The following is an 18,101-nucleotide window of genomic DNA, read 5'->3' on the forward strand; positions in this document are numbered from 1 at the left end:
TCCTGGCTCAGAGGTATGGACACGACTATTGCATCACAAAGGTCCAGTTGAATGGGGTTGGCATGGTGGCTCATTGGTTAGCTCTGCTGTCTCACTGCGCCAATGTCCTGGGTTCGATCCCAGCCTCGGGTGACTATTTGTGTGGAGTTTGCACATTCTCCCCGTGTCTGCGTGGGTTTCCTCCCGGTGCTCCGGTTTCCTCCCACAGTCCAAAGGTGTGTAGGTTAGGGTGGATTGGCCGTGCTAAATTGTCCCATAATGTTCAGGGATGTGTAGGTTAGGGTGGATTGGCCGTGCTAAATTGTCCCATAGTGTTTAGGGATGTGCAGGTTAGGGTGGATTGGCCATGCTAAATTGCCCCATAGTGTTCAGAGATGTGTAGGTTAGGGTGGATTGGCTGTGCTAAATTGCCCCATAGTGTTCAGGGATGTGTAGGTTAGGGTGGATTGGCCGTGGGAAGTGCAGAGTTACATCGATATGGTAATGAGGGGTGCTGTGTCTTCAGGAGGGTCGATATGGACTCGACAGGCCGAGTGGCCTGATTCCACCCCCAGGTACTGTATGAATACTGTTTGTGATAATTATGAACAGTTTGGAGGTGGGGATCAAATCTAACGTTTCCAAATGTGTGGATGACTCAAAACTACATGGGAATGGGTGTTGTAGGAAAGGTATGAAACGGTTTCTGGAGGGATTGGGTTGGCTTCGAGAATGGGCAGGAAGGTGGCCGATGGAATATAATGGGGATAACTACATTTGGGCGCAGTAACAGATTTAGCTGAGTATTTTTCATATGTGAGAGTGTCAATGTACAAAGGTAGATGGGTGCCCTGGCCGATGGATCTGTTATGTCAGTACGGCATCCCAGGAGGGAGGTGGATGGAAGATTAGCCTTCGGGATTTGTCAATGTGAAGGCTGGCTTCAGTTGTCCAGGAGCTTGGTCAGACCACACTCAGAACACAGTGTGAGGCTTTGGTCTCTTTCATAGGATGTGGAAACAGGCCATTCGGCCCAACAAGTCCACACTGGCTCCCACCCAGACCCAACCCCATCCACATTTGCCCTGGCTAATCCACCTAACCTGCACACTATGGGCACCTAATCTGCACATCTTTTGGACTGTGGGAGGAAACCGGAACACCCGCAGGAAACCCCACGCAGACACGGGGAGAATGTGCACACTCCACCCAGACAGTCACCCGAGGCTGGGATCGAACCCTGGTGCCGCGAGGCAGCAGTGCTAATGACTGAGCCACTGTGCTAAGCCCCTGAGGGAAGATGTTACTGCCATAGAGAGATTGCAACAAAGGTGCATCGGACTTGTTCCTAAAGTGGTGGGATTCTCCTGTTTAATGGGATTGGCTCTGCACCCTTTAGGATTTAGCAATCTGCAGAATACTGGTGGAGCTGACACAGGCAAGTCATTCCCTGAGGCTGGGGAGGCTAAAACCAAGGGGCACAAGTTCAAAATAATCTTGAGGGGGGTGGGATTATCACTTAGGTCAGAGATGAAGAGAATTTTTTTTTTTAAGATTACTCACAGTGTGGAAACAGGCCCTTCGGCCCAACAAGTCCACACCGACCTGCCACCCACTTGCCCCTTACCTAACACTATGAGCAATTTAGCACAGCCAATTCACCTGACCCGCACATCTTTGGACTGTGGGAGGAAACCAGAGCAAACCCACGCAGACACGGGGAAGAACGTGCAAACTCCACACAGTCACTCGCCTGAGGCAGGAATTGAACCCAGGTTCTCTGGCGCTGTGAGGCAGCAGTGCTAACCACTGTGCCACCAGGCCACCCACTCCCTTTGCTCAGAGGATTGTGAACCTTTGGAATCCTGAGGGCTGTGGTAGCTCAGTCTTCGAGGATGTCTCAGGTAGAGATCGAAAGCTTCCTGATTTTGCGTGGGGTTCTGGGAACGGAGTGGGTCAAAGGCATTGAAGTGATTGACCAGCCCCTGATGGTATAAAATGCTGGGATGGGTTCGTTGTTCTGAACGGCGTATTCCTATTGCTATGGCTGCCATCCAGTTCCGCAGTCGGTGGGGGTAGAACGACCTCTCAGAGTCTCCTTCCTGTCGAAATTCCATTCGGTCTTGGCTCGTGTGCGTGTGGGTGCTGATCCGAGTGTTTGTGGGCGTATTTTTTTTGCCTCCCGTAGCCAATCTGCCCTCGGTGCGCGATTGGCACTCACCGCTACATGGGGCGCGTTGACGTCCGTAACTGTGACATCGACTGGAATTTTCTTTCGGAATGTTGGTCGCCAGTCTGAAAGACCTTTTCTGTTTGACTCGTGTGACTCATTTCTCGGTGGCCTCCTCCTCACCGACCCCTCCGATGTTTCGATCCTTGGCCACGGTCGAGGATATTCCTGGAGAAAATTCCGCCAATCCTTCCACGGGCCTAGAAACTTGGCGTCTCCTGCTTTCTTTTTATTCTGAACAGGAATGGTCGTCGTTTCCGTTGCACATCGTCCCCTCCAACCTCACGGCGTATACTCCTGACGACCTCCAGGGCCAGGAAGTAGCTGGGGTTCACGTCCTGTTTGGGTCCAGTGCTTTCCAGACTGCTGCTAACTCAAGGGTTCAGAGGTCACCGGCTCACTTGTGATTGCCGGGACGGTACTCAGGCGCAGGCAAGGTGACTGAGATGGTAGTGTTGGAGGTAAAGAGCACAGACATCCTCAGGGAATAAGGGGAGAGAGTTTCAAGAAAGCAACTCAAAGAGCGATGGTGGGTTAGGCTGGGGGGGTTTTGGGAGGGATGATGAGTAAATGCTGGCAGGTACAATTAGGGACAATCCCCCAGAACATTCTACAAGCATTTTGAGGTGAATAGAACACTCAGGGAGAGAGTAGGCCCGACGAGGGACCAGGGCTGATTTGGTGATGTTGCCATTGACACCTGCTTCTGGATGTGCACTTTAGTAACACCCACACCAGGTTTTAACCGTTTGTTAGAGGGGGAGATGCTGATGTGCAAAGTTGCTTATCTCACTGAGATGTGCACTTTTTGGCGACATAGAGTCAGAGAGATGTACAGCACAGAAATAGACCCTTCAGTCCAACCCGTCCGTGCCATAGTCATAGAGTCACAGAGATGTACAGCATGGAAACAGATCCTTCGGTCCAACCTGTCCATGCCGACCAGATATCCCAACCCAATCTAGTCCCACCTGCCAGCACCCGGCCCATATCCCTCCAAACCCCTTCTATTCATATATCCATCCAAATGCCTCTTAAATGTTGCAATTGTACCAGTCTCCACCACATCCTCTGGCAGCTCATTCCATACACGTACCACCCTCTGCATGAAAACGTTGCCCCTTAGGTCTCTTTTATATCTTTCCCCTCTCACCCTAAACCTATGCCCTCTAGTTCTGGACTCCCCGACCCCAGGGAAAAGACTTTGCCTATTTACCCTATCCATGCCCCTCGTGATTTTGTAAAACTCTATAAGGTCACCCCTCAGCCTCCGACGCTCCAGGGAAAACAGCCCCAGCCTGTTCAGCCTCTCCCTGTAGCTCAAATCATCCAATCCTAGCAACATGCTTGTAAATCTTTTCTGAACCCTTTCAACATCTTTCCAATAGGAAGGAGACCAGAATTGCACGCAGTATTCCAACAGTGGCCTAACCAATGTCCTGGTCAGCCGCAACATGACCTCCCAACTCAACCCGAACCGTAACCCATCCGCAACAGAGTTTAGCAGTTTGCCCGAAGTGGAGGTTTCGACGGCACAGTAGCATTGACAAAATGATTTTAAGAACATTGCTAGAGATGGAGATATTGATGTGCAAAGTGGCTTATCTCTGGGAGATATGCACTTTTTTTGGTGACATCCACACAAGAGATTTTAAGAAGTTTGCTTGTTTTCTGTACGTGAAGCTGGAAGACATGGGTCAAGTGTTAAACAAGTACTTCACACCAGCCTGTGCTCAGGAGCAGGAGGGTGCAGGGAGGGCAGAGTTCCAGAAGGTGGGCTGCGAAGTTCTAGAACGCATTGAGATAAAAAGCGAGGAGGTACTGGAAGTTGTGGTAGATCTTCAGGTCCGGATGAGTTATGTCCCAGGCTGCGGTGGGAGACGAGGGAGGAAGTCACAGGGGGCCCTGACCCGAACGTCTAATCCCTCTCTGGCCAGAGGGAGGCGCCAGAGGACTGAAGGACAACTATGCTTACGGGAAGGGAGGTGGAGATAAGACTGGGGGACGCCCGACCAGTGAGTCTGACCTCAGTGGGAGGGAAGCTGTTGGAAAAGGATAGTGCAGGAGAAAATGACTCGCCATTTAGAGAGGCAGGGCTCGTTTGCGAGGGGTTAGTCAGCACGGCTTTGTCAGAGGGAGATCACGCCTGACAAATCTGGTGGAACGTCTTGTGGAGTTGACCGCGTGTTTGGATGAGGTTAGGGTGGTTGTTGTGGGTCTCAGACGGGCACCCAGAAGAAACCCAACGGATTTCCCCCTCACTTCGGCCTTTCGACAACGACCTGTCCCTGTCTGAATCCAAGCCCCATCGTTCGTCACCTTCCTACGGCCTGCAGCCTTTTGCAAAGGAGAGATGGTCCCGACCGGTCACTTAGCCTGAGTTCTGCTCACCTGCCGTCGGTGTCGCTGGTCTGGGAAGCCACTGACCTTTGACTTGCCCTGTGACCCTTCACCCCCAGTTTGGCCTGCTCCAGCCTCTCTCACGGTTCCTTTCTTTACTGCCTCCCCCCCTCCCCCAAATCCCCCAGACTCTGATAAACTGGTGTGCCAAGCCCGTGTGTAAGAACGATGGACGTTGCGAGCAGGTGAAAAATACCTTCCACTGCGTGTGCAAGATGGGCTGGTCGGGTCTTTACTGTGACGTTCCCAAGGTGTCCTGCGAGGTTGCAGCCGCGCGCCGAGGTAAGGGGCTGACACCGCGATGGCACGGTTACTGTTCATCACCCCGGGGGCTGTGGGAAACTGCTCAGAGAGGGAGACGGAGGTGGGGGGGGGAGAGAGAGAGAGAGAACGCAGAAGTGGTGCCCAGAGCTTTATCCTTGTTGCACCCATCAGGACCGATTGCAAGAATGCCAAATCTCTTTGCCAAATTGTGGGGGCCACAATTTGCTCTACGTAACGTGAGGCCAGATGACCACCGTCCCAAATATTTTAAGACGCGGCGCCCCAGACCCTAACGTTTTCTCTTACTAAAGGCTGATGTGAAGTGGGTGTCCCAGGCGCGGTGCAGCTGGTCAAACCACTCGGCTTTAAGCGGAACAGAGTTTATTCAAACACTACAGTGCAAACCACAAACAAACGAGAACAGAATTTATAATGACTTAACTATTGGAAAACTCAACCGACCAATTAAACTAAGGAGCTGTTCCAATCCTATAAACATAGCCCTTCGCGAAAAGGTAAATTCAAACACAGGATCTTACAAGAGGAGAGATTTCAGAGGGAGAAGCTAGTCAAGAATCATCTGCTGAAGCATGGAACCTTTTTATACTGTAGCAATTTTGAATCATAGACTCCCTACAATATGGAAACAGGCCCTTTAGCCAAATAATTGCACACTGATCTTTTGAAGAATAAACCACCCAGACCCATTCCTCTACCCTATTACTCTACATTTACCCCTGACTACTGCATCCAACCTAGTCCCTGAACACTATGGACAATTTACAATGGGTAATTCACCCTGGCCTGCACATCTTCGGACTGTGGGAGGAACCGGAGCACCTGCAGACACGGGGGAGAATGTGCAAACCCCACACAGACAGACAGACACCCCGAGGTTGGAATTGAACCCAAGATCCTGGCCCTGTGAGGCAGCAGTGCTAACTACTGAGCTACTGTGCCGTCCCAGCCTACAACTAAAGCAAATTAGAAAAAAAAAGACCTGAACTGGCCACTCACCTGCCATTGTCAAAGTAGACGTTACCAGACATCTCGGCACCTCTGCCTTTACGGCCCCTCTCAGAAAGAAACACAAGGATGATGTAACCTCTTGAAAATGACAGCATTGTCACAATAGGAAAAGGCAGTTGAGGGGTTGTGTCGTATTGCTGGGGATGTCACCAGGGAACATGACCATAGCCGTCTCCTCTCCTCCTTGAATCCAACAGCAAGCACTGGGTGCATTCACTTTGCTCGCTCTGAGACTTTGCAATCTTGTGAGTGTATCCTGAAAAGTGAATGATAAAGAGCTTTGGCAGCGCTGGTGTGTTTGCCACTCAGGCTCTGTACTGCCAAAATGACGGCACACTCACCAGGGGGCCAGTGTCGGACTGGAGGACAAGCAATGTCATTCCACATGATCCTGAGAAACAGCATGTCATGTGTCTCTTTGAGAGACAGCAATAGGATCACACTGAGCGTGTGCAAGAGCGCAGGTATGTGCTGCTGCTGCAAGGGTGTGCATCAGAAACACTGAGTCATTGCCCACCACTCTCTCAGGCAGCACGTTCAAGATTTTAACCAATCGCTGTGTAAACGAAACAGACCCTCTGACTCAAGTCCTCACTGGTTCCTTTAAATTGGAGTCCTGTGCTTCTCAATGGGAATAGACTCCCCCTATCACCTCCATCAACTGGGATTCATCCGGGTGCTCTGATTTCCTTCCACAGTCCAAAGCTGTGCACGTTAGGGTGGATTGGCCATGCTAAATTGTCCCACGGTGTTCAGGAATGTGTAGGTTAGGGTGGATTGTCCGTGCTAAATTGTCCCACGGTGTTCAGGAATGTGTAGGTTAGGGTGGATTGGCCGTGCTAAATTGTCCCACAGTGTTCAGGGATGTGGAGGTTAGGGTGGATTGGCCGTGCTAAATTGTCGCATAGTGTTCAGGGATGTGTAGGTTAGGGTGGGATTGGCCGTGCTAAATTGTCCCATAGTGTTCAGGGATGTGTAGGTTAGGGTGGATTGGCCGTGCTAAATTGTCCCATAGTGTTCAGGGATGTGTAGGTTAGGGTGGATTGGCCGTGCTAAATTGTCCCATAGTGTTCAGGGATGTGTAGGTTAGGGTGGATTGGCCGTGCTAAATTGTCCCATAGTGTTCAGGGATGTGCAGGTTAGTCAGGGGTAAATGTAGAGCGATAGGGTAGCGGAATGGGTCTAGGTGGGTTCCTCTTCGGAGGGTTGGTGTGGACTTGTTGGGCCGAATGGCCTGTTTCCACACTGGAGGACCTTCCTCTCCACATTCCATGGAGGAACAGTCCCAGAGTGACAAGCCCAGCCAGAGTCCGTACAGAGGGGAAACAGGCCATTCGGCCCATCAGGTCCACGCTGGCCCTTTGAAGAGCGCCCCAACCCTACCCCAACCCCTGCCTTTCCCATGGCTAATCCAGCCTAACCTGCACATCCTTGGACTGTGGGAGGAAACCGGAGCAAACCCGCGCAGACACGGGGAGAACGTACAAATCCCACACAGACAGTCGCCCGCTGCTGGGATCGAACCCGGGTCCCCGGGGCTGTGAGGCAGCTGTGCTAACCACCGGGCCACCCCTGTGAATCTTTCCCCGTGGCCTCACTAGAAACCATCACCGAATTCTGCCCGAAACTGGGGCTTCCCGAGAGAGCGAGACACTGTACTCCCAGACGAGAGGCAGCCGGCGTTACGTAGGTGAAGGTTGTGGAATCCTTCCCCCCCCACACCCTCGTTGTAAAGCCTGGCGTTCTGAAACTGACGGAGGCTGTTCCCCCACTTCCCCCTGCTATCCCCGCTCTTTGGTGGACCCGGGATGTTCCCTGTGGAATCACACCCCTTTCAGTTTGCAATACCTCCCCCCCACCCCCCACCCCCCCGACGCCCTTCCGAACGGAGACCAGAACGTGCTTCACGTCGGTGTGTTGGCACATGCCAACAACAACTTGGACCTCGGCGGCGCCTCCAAACCCGTCAAACCGCCTCGCAAGGGGCCGGCGAAATCAAAATCCGACACTCGCGAGGGGGAGCAGAGGCAGAGGGCGAGAGGTTGTGGGCCGGGTGCTGGCAGGTGGGACTGGACTGGGTTGGGATATCTGGGTCAGCACGGATCAGACGGGCCGAAGGGTCGGTTTCCGTGCTGCACATCCATCAGTCCGATTCCAAGGAAAGGAAGGAAGGAGAGTCAAGAGGGATGGAGGGACTGGGAGAGGGGTGGGAGCACGAGTGGAGGGAATTCCAGAGTTTGGGAACTCCCTGCAGCCAGCAATGATTAAAAACTGGGAATGGGGGGGTCGCTCCAGAGAGCGGATCATTCTTAATTCCTGCCCCTCTCACTGGTCTTTGTATCACAGTCACAGTCCTCCCTCTCTCTCTCTCTCTCTCCATCTTCCTCTCTTGCTCTCTCTCTCTCTCTCTCCATCTCTCTCTGTCTCACTCTTGCACTCTCTTCCCCCTCCCACTCTCTCTCTCTGTCCACCGCTCACTCTCTCTCACACACATCCCCTCTCTCCCCTCTATTCCTCCCACTTCCTCTGTGTCCCCCTCTATCTCTCTCCCTTGCTCTCCCTCCCTCTCTTTCCTCCCTCCCTTACATACATACACTGTCTCTCTTTCTCTCTCTCCCACTCTCTCATATACACTTATTCTCTCTGTCTCACTATCTTTCTCACACACTCTGTCTCACACTCTCTGTCTCCTCCCCCTCACACCCTCTCTCTCTCTCTCATACACACACTCACTCTCTCTGTCTCTCACTCACTATCTCTCACTGTCTCTCTCTCCCTCTCTCTCCCTCCACTCACATAAACACACACACACACACACCTGCGCGCGCACACACAAATAAACATACACACACCCACACACATACACATGTGAACACACACATACACACGCACACGCACACACACACGCACACACACACACACCCACACACACCCAAGCACACATACATGCACATATATACAAATAAACACACATGCACACACACACATATACGCACTCGCACACTTTCTCACACAAACACACACACGCACATGCGTACACGCACACACACACTCACTCATATGTGCACACGCACCCCCACCCCCACACACACTCTCACCCCCACACCCCCATGACCTGGTCTGGTGTTCCTCTCTCCCCCACTAGGTGTGGATGTCACATGGCTGTGCCAACATGGTGGGCAATGTGTCGATGCGGGAAACTCCCACTACTGCCAGTGCCAGGCGGGCTTCGAGGGGAGTTACTGTGAGACGGAGACGGACGAGTGCCATCCTGACCCCTGCCAGAACGGAGCCACCTGCCGGGATCTGGTGGCCAAGTATTCCTGCCAGGTACCCACTCACCATCAACCCTGACCTTTTCCCTCACCCCACCCCCCTACCCCTGTCCCACCCAACCCCAGGCAGCTCCGACCCACCGCCCTCACGGATCAAACCAAAACATCGGTGCGTTTCAGTCCTGCCAGATTAAACACAGGGGAAATGGAGTAGGTCATTCGGCCCTTCCACCTCTCATGCTGTCACACGCAGCATGGAAACAGATCCTTCGGCCTAGCCAGTCTGCGCCGAACAAAGTTAGTCCCGCCTGCCTGCTCCTGACCTATATCCCTCCAAACATCTCCTGTTCATGCACTCATCCAAATGTCTTTGGAACGATTTTGGAGAAGATTTGTAGCTCAGGTTGAGGTTCTGGATGTAGGTTTGCTCACTGAGCTGGAAGGTTCGTTTTCAGACGTTTCGCCACCATATGCGGGAACATCATCAGTGAGCCTCCGGTGAGGCGCTGGTGTTAGTGGCCCACTTTCTCTTTCAGGGTCTTGGTCTGTTGTGGTGGGTGATATCATTTCCAGTTCTGTTTCTCAGGGGTCCGAATCGATGGGTTTATCAGCGAAGTCCCTGGGACAGGCTAAACAGAGATACGCGCGGGAATTCCTGGAGGCCTGGCATTCAAACAGGAACTCGGTCAAGGAACCCATCAATTCACTAACCTCTGAGAAACAGAGCCATAATGGTATTACCTGCCACTACAGACTGAGACACTTAAATAGAAAGCGGGACATAACACCAGCGCTTCACCAGAGGCTCACTGATGACGTTACCTCTTATGGTGGCGAAACGTCTGTAAACAAACCTTCCACCTCAGCGAGCAAACTTCCAACCAGTCTTTGAAACGTCGCTACTGTGGCATTAGCCACCACCTCCTCAGGGAGTCCGTTCCACAAGAGAAATGCCCTCTGTGTAAACAAAATCACATTTGCCCCTCGTCTCTTTTCGAAATCTCTCTCCTCTGGTCTTACAAGTGCCTGCCCGACATTTACACTCAGTATCCCGCTTTCTCCCCCCCACACCCCTTGGTCACTTTAACCACAACAGCCCCACCCAGCTCCCTCTTGAATATATCTAACCGACTGGCCCCAGTGGCTGTGCCAGGACCCCTGGGCGGCAATATCGGGGGCTTTCTCTGCCAATGGATTCCCCGGGATCTCTGGGTGAAGACATTTATCCTCATCTCTACCTTCAATGGCCCTCCCCCACATCCCTACACCGCCATGACCCCCTGGCTCTGACCTCTCCCCTCCAGGTCACCGGGAACGTCCCTCTTGCCTTTACCCCCGTCTAGTCCTGTCTCAACTTTAGATGTTTCTAAGAGATCTACCCCCTCCACCCCTCCCAAAACCTTCTGAACTCCAGCGAATGTGGTCCGAACCCCATCCAGTACCTCTTCAGCACCCCCCATCCCTGTGCTTAACCGTCCTCCTTACAACGTAACTCCTTCACCAGGGCTTCGGACGTCTGTCCTGAAATGCGGCTCCTTATTCGCCAAACCTCCCCAGACAGGAGAAATGTTTCAGAGGTGCTATACGAATGCAACCCGCCCGCTGCCCGAATAGTTGGGCCACGTCGCCATCGGGTGGTGTAAGTGTGACACTGCATCATAGTGTTGGAGTATCTTTCCCCTCCCCCACCCTCCCCACCCCACAGTGTACAGTGTCTGTCCCACTCCCAATCATCCCAGATTTCCAGTGTTGCATAACCCGAGACTCCAAAGGTTAAAATTGTACGGCACCATTTAGTCTCGATAAGAGGGAGAGGGTTTATATTTGGGTTGTGTTTCCACCCACCCTGTAGCAGCTACGACAGTGCGATAGCTCAACCAATACAGGAGCTTAGAAAATGGCAACTATAGAGGCCATTCAACCCTGTTCCATGTTCAGTATGACCATGGCTGGTCACCCACCTGTGTACCACCTACCTGCGTTCACCCCCCTCCTGCTGCTGGGTCACACCAGTCCCTAAGAATTACACCTGCAGATATTTTACAAGTTTATGATGTGAACTGTTTTCTGTGTTAGAGAATTCCACGGTCTCTCCAGGGTCAGGGTGAAGCCATTTCTCCTCAGCTCAGTCCTCAATGAGCCCCTGCTGCTGCATTCCCTGGTCTCCGGGAGCATCCTTTACCCTATCTCCTGCCGTTCGAATCTTGTAGGTTACTGTGAGATCTTCCATCCCCCTCTCTCTCTCCGAAACACCAGTGAACATCGTCCTGACCGATCATTCTCCCCTTCACACATCTCCCCCAGCAGCCCAGGGAACAGACCGAGAAAGCAGCATTCCGCACTCCCTCCATCATCCAAACATCCATCCTGAGGTACAGACACCAAACCTGCACACACTCTCTCACACACACACACACTCATACTCACACTCACATATACACACACTCTCTCACACACACACACACTCACATACTCACACTCACACACACACACACACACACACACACACACACACTCATACTCACACTCACACACACACACACTCTCTCACTCACACTCACACTCACATACTCACACACACACACACACACACACACTCTCTCTCTCTCTCACTCACACTCACATACACACACATACATACACACACTCACATACACACACTCTCACACACACACACACACACATACATACACACACACATGCACATTGACATTCACATACATACGCTCTCTCTCACACACTCTCACATGCACACACACATACACTCACACACACAGACACTTACACTCTCTCACACACACATACACACTCTCACAGACTCTCTCACACACACACTCACACACACAACACACACAGACATACACTCACACGCACACATACACATACACTCTCACACACACACATACACTCTCACTCACACAAACTCTCTCTCACACACACACACAGACATACATACTCTTACACACACACTCACTCTGTCACACACATCTTTCACACACACATACACTTTCACAAACACATGTACTCTCACACAAATACACACTTTCACACACACATATTCACACTCACACACTGACACTTACACACATACACACTCTCTCTCCCACACACACATATTCACACTCACACTCACACACTAACACATACACACAGACATACACACTCACACACACATTCATTCTGTCTCACTCTCTCACACACTAACACATACATATTCACACAAACACTCTCAGACACACATGAACACTCACACACAAATACACACATTGACACTCACATGCACAGATATGCATACACACACATGAAGACTCACGTATGCATGCATACCCTCTCAGACACTACACATGTGCACACACACACTCCACATACATGTAGTCTCTCTCTCACACAGACACACACACACACACACACAGACACACACACACACACAGAGACACACACAGACACACACACACACACACACAGACACATGCATGATCAGAGTATGTTGTGCTGGGAGTTGCTGTTGCAGTAACACCTCACTGAAGGGGACAGCTGCCACGTTGGGACTAACTACAGTCCGACCTTGGTAATGTCACCTTGACCGTTTGCTCAGTCAGTCCCAATGCTGTCTGAGCCCTACCATCCCGTGGCCCTGCCGTGGGCCCTTGGTCCTGGTGAGTTGCGGTCCTCAGCAGGACGACCTGCTGTCCTTCATCCCGGTCATGTCGACACTCCCCTCTCCCCTCCCCACCAGCCACCCTCCCTCCTATACCGAGCCCCGAGCCCCCTCCAGCCTTGTGTGAGAGCAGTCTCCTGTGGGGCTTTGGGGTGGTGTGGGTTTGTATGGGTCACGATCAGCCTGTGGGAGTGGGGGTGGGAGCCGGGGATCGCCGTGGGAACTTGGAGAGCGGGTTAGACAGGACCCTGTCAGCCTTCAGTCTTGGGATGTCAGAGGGCTGGGTGGATGGGGAATGGGAGAGGTGGGGTGGGGGGGATATACACAGTCACCATTGAAGCTCTCTCTCTCTCTGTGCCTCCGTTCTCAGTGTATGCCGGGTTTCTCCGGGACAAACTGCTCCGAGGAGATCGATGAGTGTCAGTCCCAGCCCTGTCACAACGGTGGGAGCTGCATCGATCTGATTGACAGCTTTAAATGTTCCTGTCCGTACGGTACCCAGGGTAAGCAATGGGTCACCGGGGGGAAGGGGCAGGGTGGAGGGAGGCAGGGGGACACCCGGGACACCGGGAACACTGCAGGGACCTCAGCTATCCACACTCCCCACACAGTCCCGGCACACACTCACACTCACACTCACACACTCACACACACACACTCACACACACACACACACTCTCACACACACACTAACACACACTCACACTCACATATACACACACTCACACACACACACACTCACTCTCACACGCACACTCAAACACACTCACACACTCACACACACACTCAAACACTCACACACACACTCTCTCACTCACACTCACTCACACAAACTACACTCACATACACTCACTACCACACTCACACACACTCACACTCTCACACACACACACATACACACACACATTCACACTCAAACTCTCACACACACACTCACAAAAACACACACACACTCATGCACACTCACACTCACATGCACATACGCACACGTGCACACACACACACACACATTCACACTCACACACACACACAAACACTCACGCGGACACACACACTCTCACGCACACACTCACACTCACTCACACAAACTCACACACACACTCACACAAACTCACACGCACACACACTCTCACACACTCACTACCACACTCACTCTCACATACACATACGCACACACACTCACACTCTCACACACACACTCACACATACTCACACACACATGCGCATACACAGTCCCACACACACTCATGCACACACACACTCACACTCTCGCACACTCATCCCACACTCACACACACTCATTCACATACACTCACACACTCTCACACTCACAATTACACACACTCACACACGTACACTCACACACTCTCACACTGACTCACACTCATACTCTCACATACACACACACTCACACTCACACACTCTTACACTCACACACACTCTCTCTCACACACACTCTCTCAGATACTCACATTCACACACTCACTCACACTTACACACACACACTCAAACACCCTCACACACACACTCAAACACTCACACACATTACTCACACTCACATGCACTCACGCTCACACACATTCACACTCACACTCACATACATACACTCACACACTCTCACAAACTCACACTCTCTCACACACACACACTCACGCTCACTCACACACATCACTCACACTCTCACACATACACATGTACACTCACACACACTCAAACAAACTCACTCACTACACACACTCACTCACACTCACACTCTCAAACACACTCACACACACCTACATTCACACACACTCACACACACACTCCCACACACTCCCACACACACTCACACTCACACACACCCATACTCTCACACACAAGCACACTCACACACACACTCACACACACACACACTCTCTCACTCACACGCACACACTCACATACACACAGTCACACACACAGACACAATCACACATAAACCCACACTCACACATACACACACACTCACGCTCGCTCACACGGACATTCACGCAAACACTCACACACGCTCATACTCACACTCACATGCACACTTACACACACACTCACAAACACATACACACACTCACACATTCACACACACATGCACACTCACACTCACACATACACACATGCACATTCACGCTCACTCACACACATCACACACACACATACTCACACAGACTCACCCATTCACACACTCACACTCACACTCAGTCACACACTCTCACTCACACACACTCACACTCACATACAATCACTCACACACACTCACTCACCCTCACAAACACACACTCACTCATACTCACGCACACACACTCTCACACACACACTCACACACACATTCAAACACGCACACTCACACTCACACACACACAGTCACTCACACTCATACACACACTCACACAAGCTCACACACACACGCACTCACACTCACTCACAGACTCACACACTCACACACACTCACACAGTCACACACTCAGACCCACGCTCACACTCACACACTCAAACACTCAAATACACACTCTCACTCACATACAATCACTCACACACACACTCACGCACTCAAACACACTCACACACACACTCACACTCTCACATGAACACACAAACACTCACACTCTCACACAGACACACACACTCACACACAGTCACACACACTCACATACATTCACTCACACGCACAGTCACACACTCAGACACATGCTCACATTCACTCACATTCAAACACTCACACACTCACACTCACACACACACACTCACCCACTTACACACACTCACATACAATCACTCACACACACTCATACACTCAAACTCACACACACTCAAACACACTCACACACTCTCACACACTCTCACATACATACTCACATACACACACTCACACTCACACACTCACACACACTCTTACACTCACTCTCACACACACACTCACATAGACACACTCACACACACATGCACAATCACACACAAACTCACACTCACACATACACACACACACTTACGCTCACTCACACACACACTCACTCTCACTCATACAGTCAGACTCACACGCACACACACTCACTTGCACACTCACAATCACACACATACAGTCACAGTAACACTCACACACATACTCACACACACCCACACATACTCACACTCACCCACACACTCTCACACGCACACACACTCTCACACGTGAACAGTCACACATGCGAACACTCACACATATACACTCACTCAAACACGCACATCCATGCTCACACTTACTCACTCAAACTCACATACACATACACACACACTCACACTCACACTCATACACACACTCACACATATTCACACTCACTCTCGCACACTCACTCATGCGCAAAAGCACACTCACACGCACACATACTCACTCACACTCACACACACTCTCCCACACACTCACACACATACACTCACACACACGCACACACATATTCACTCACACTCACACACACTCTTTCACACACACTCACACGCACACACGCTCACACACGCGAACACACACAGTCACACACTCACACACACTCACACGGACACACTCACATGCACTTACACACTCACTCACACTCATACACACACACTCATACACAAACACACTCTCTCACACACACACTCACACACACTCTCACTCACACTCACACTCACACACACTCTCACTCACAAGCACACACACACTCACATAGACACACTCACACACACATACACAATCACACACAAATTCACACTCACACATACACACACACCCACACACACTCACACTCACTCACACACACACTCACGCTCACTCATACAGTCAGACTCACAATCACACACACTCACTTGCACACTCACAATCACACACATACAGTCACAGTCACACACACATACTCACACTCACCCACACACTCTCACATGCACACACTCTCACACGCGAACACTCACACACGTGAACTCTCAAACACATACACTCACACAAACACGCACATTCATGCTCACACTCACTCACACTCACATACACACACACTCACACTCATACACACGCTCACACATATTCACACTCACTCTTGCACATGCACTCACAAACACACACTCACTCATGCGCAAAAACACACTCACACTCACACACACTCTCCCACACTCTCACACACACACACTCACACGGACACACTCTCACAAACATACTCACACACTAACACACACACACTCTCACTCTCACACAGTCTGTCTCACACACACTCACTCACACACATACTCACTCTCACACATACTCACACACAGTCACTCACAAACACACACTCTCTCTCTTACACAAACACTCACATACACACACACACACACTCACACTCTCTCAGACACACACTCACACACACATGTACACTCACACACAATCTCACACTCACACACGCACACTGACACACACTCTCACACACACACTCTCACACACTCTCTCACACACTCACACACACACTCTCACACACTCACACACAATCTCTCTCTGTCACACACACTCTCACTCACATACACACTCACACTCACACACTCTCACACACAAACACACACACACTCACATAGACACACACACACACATATGCACAATCACACACAAACTCACACTCACACATACACACACACACCCACACACACTCATGCTCACTCACCCACACACTCTCACACGCACACACACTCTCACACGCGAACAGTCACACACGCGAACACTCACACACATACACTCACTCAAACACGCACATTCATGCTCACACTCACTCACTCACACTCACATACACACACACACTCACACTCATACACACACTCACACATATTCACACTCACTCTCGCACACACACTCACAAACACACACTCACTCATGCGCAAAAACACACTCACACGCACACATACTCACTCACACTCACACACACTCTCCCACACACTCACACACATACACTCACGCACACACATATTCACTCACACCCACACACACTCTCTCACACACACTCACACGCACACACGCTCACACACGCGAACACACACACACACAGTCACACACACACACACTCACTCACACGGACACACTCACATGCACTTACACACTCACTCACACTCATACACACACACACTCATATACAAACACACTCTCACACACACACTCTCACTCACACTCACACTCACACACACTCTCACTCACAAGCACACACACACTCACATAGACCCACACACACACATGCACAATCAAACACAAACTCACACTCACACATACACACACACACCCACACACACTCGC

At 51.1% G+C, this 18,101-nt stretch overlaps 1 protein-coding gene across 4 annotated transcripts in view; it reads left to right on the forward strand.

Annotated features, from left to right (window-relative positions):
- LOC132832710 (neurogenic locus notch homolog protein 1-like) overlaps window positions 1-18,101 on the forward strand; it is a 173,168-nt gene that overhangs the window by 112,155 nt on the left and 42,912 nt on the right. For all 4 annotated transcript variants that reach the window (XM_060850807.1, XM_060850809.1, XM_060850810.1 and 1 more), the window contains 3 exons: window positions 4,738-4,891; window positions 9,048-9,232; window positions 13,206-13,338. In XM_060850807.1, coding sequence (XP_060706790.1) covers window positions 4,738-4,891; window positions 9,048-9,232; window positions 13,206-13,338 — 472 coding nt within the window. The remainder of the gene's footprint in view (window positions 1-4,737; window positions 4,892-9,047; window positions 9,233-13,205; window positions 13,339-18,101) is intronic.

This window comes from Hemiscyllium ocellatum, chromosome 35 (genome assembly GCF_020745735.1).
Source record: "Hemiscyllium ocellatum isolate sHemOce1 chromosome 35, sHemOce1.pat.X.cur, whole genome shotgun sequence".
NCBI lineage: Eukaryota > Metazoa > Chordata > Chondrichthyes > Orectolobiformes > Hemiscylliidae > Hemiscyllium > Hemiscyllium ocellatum.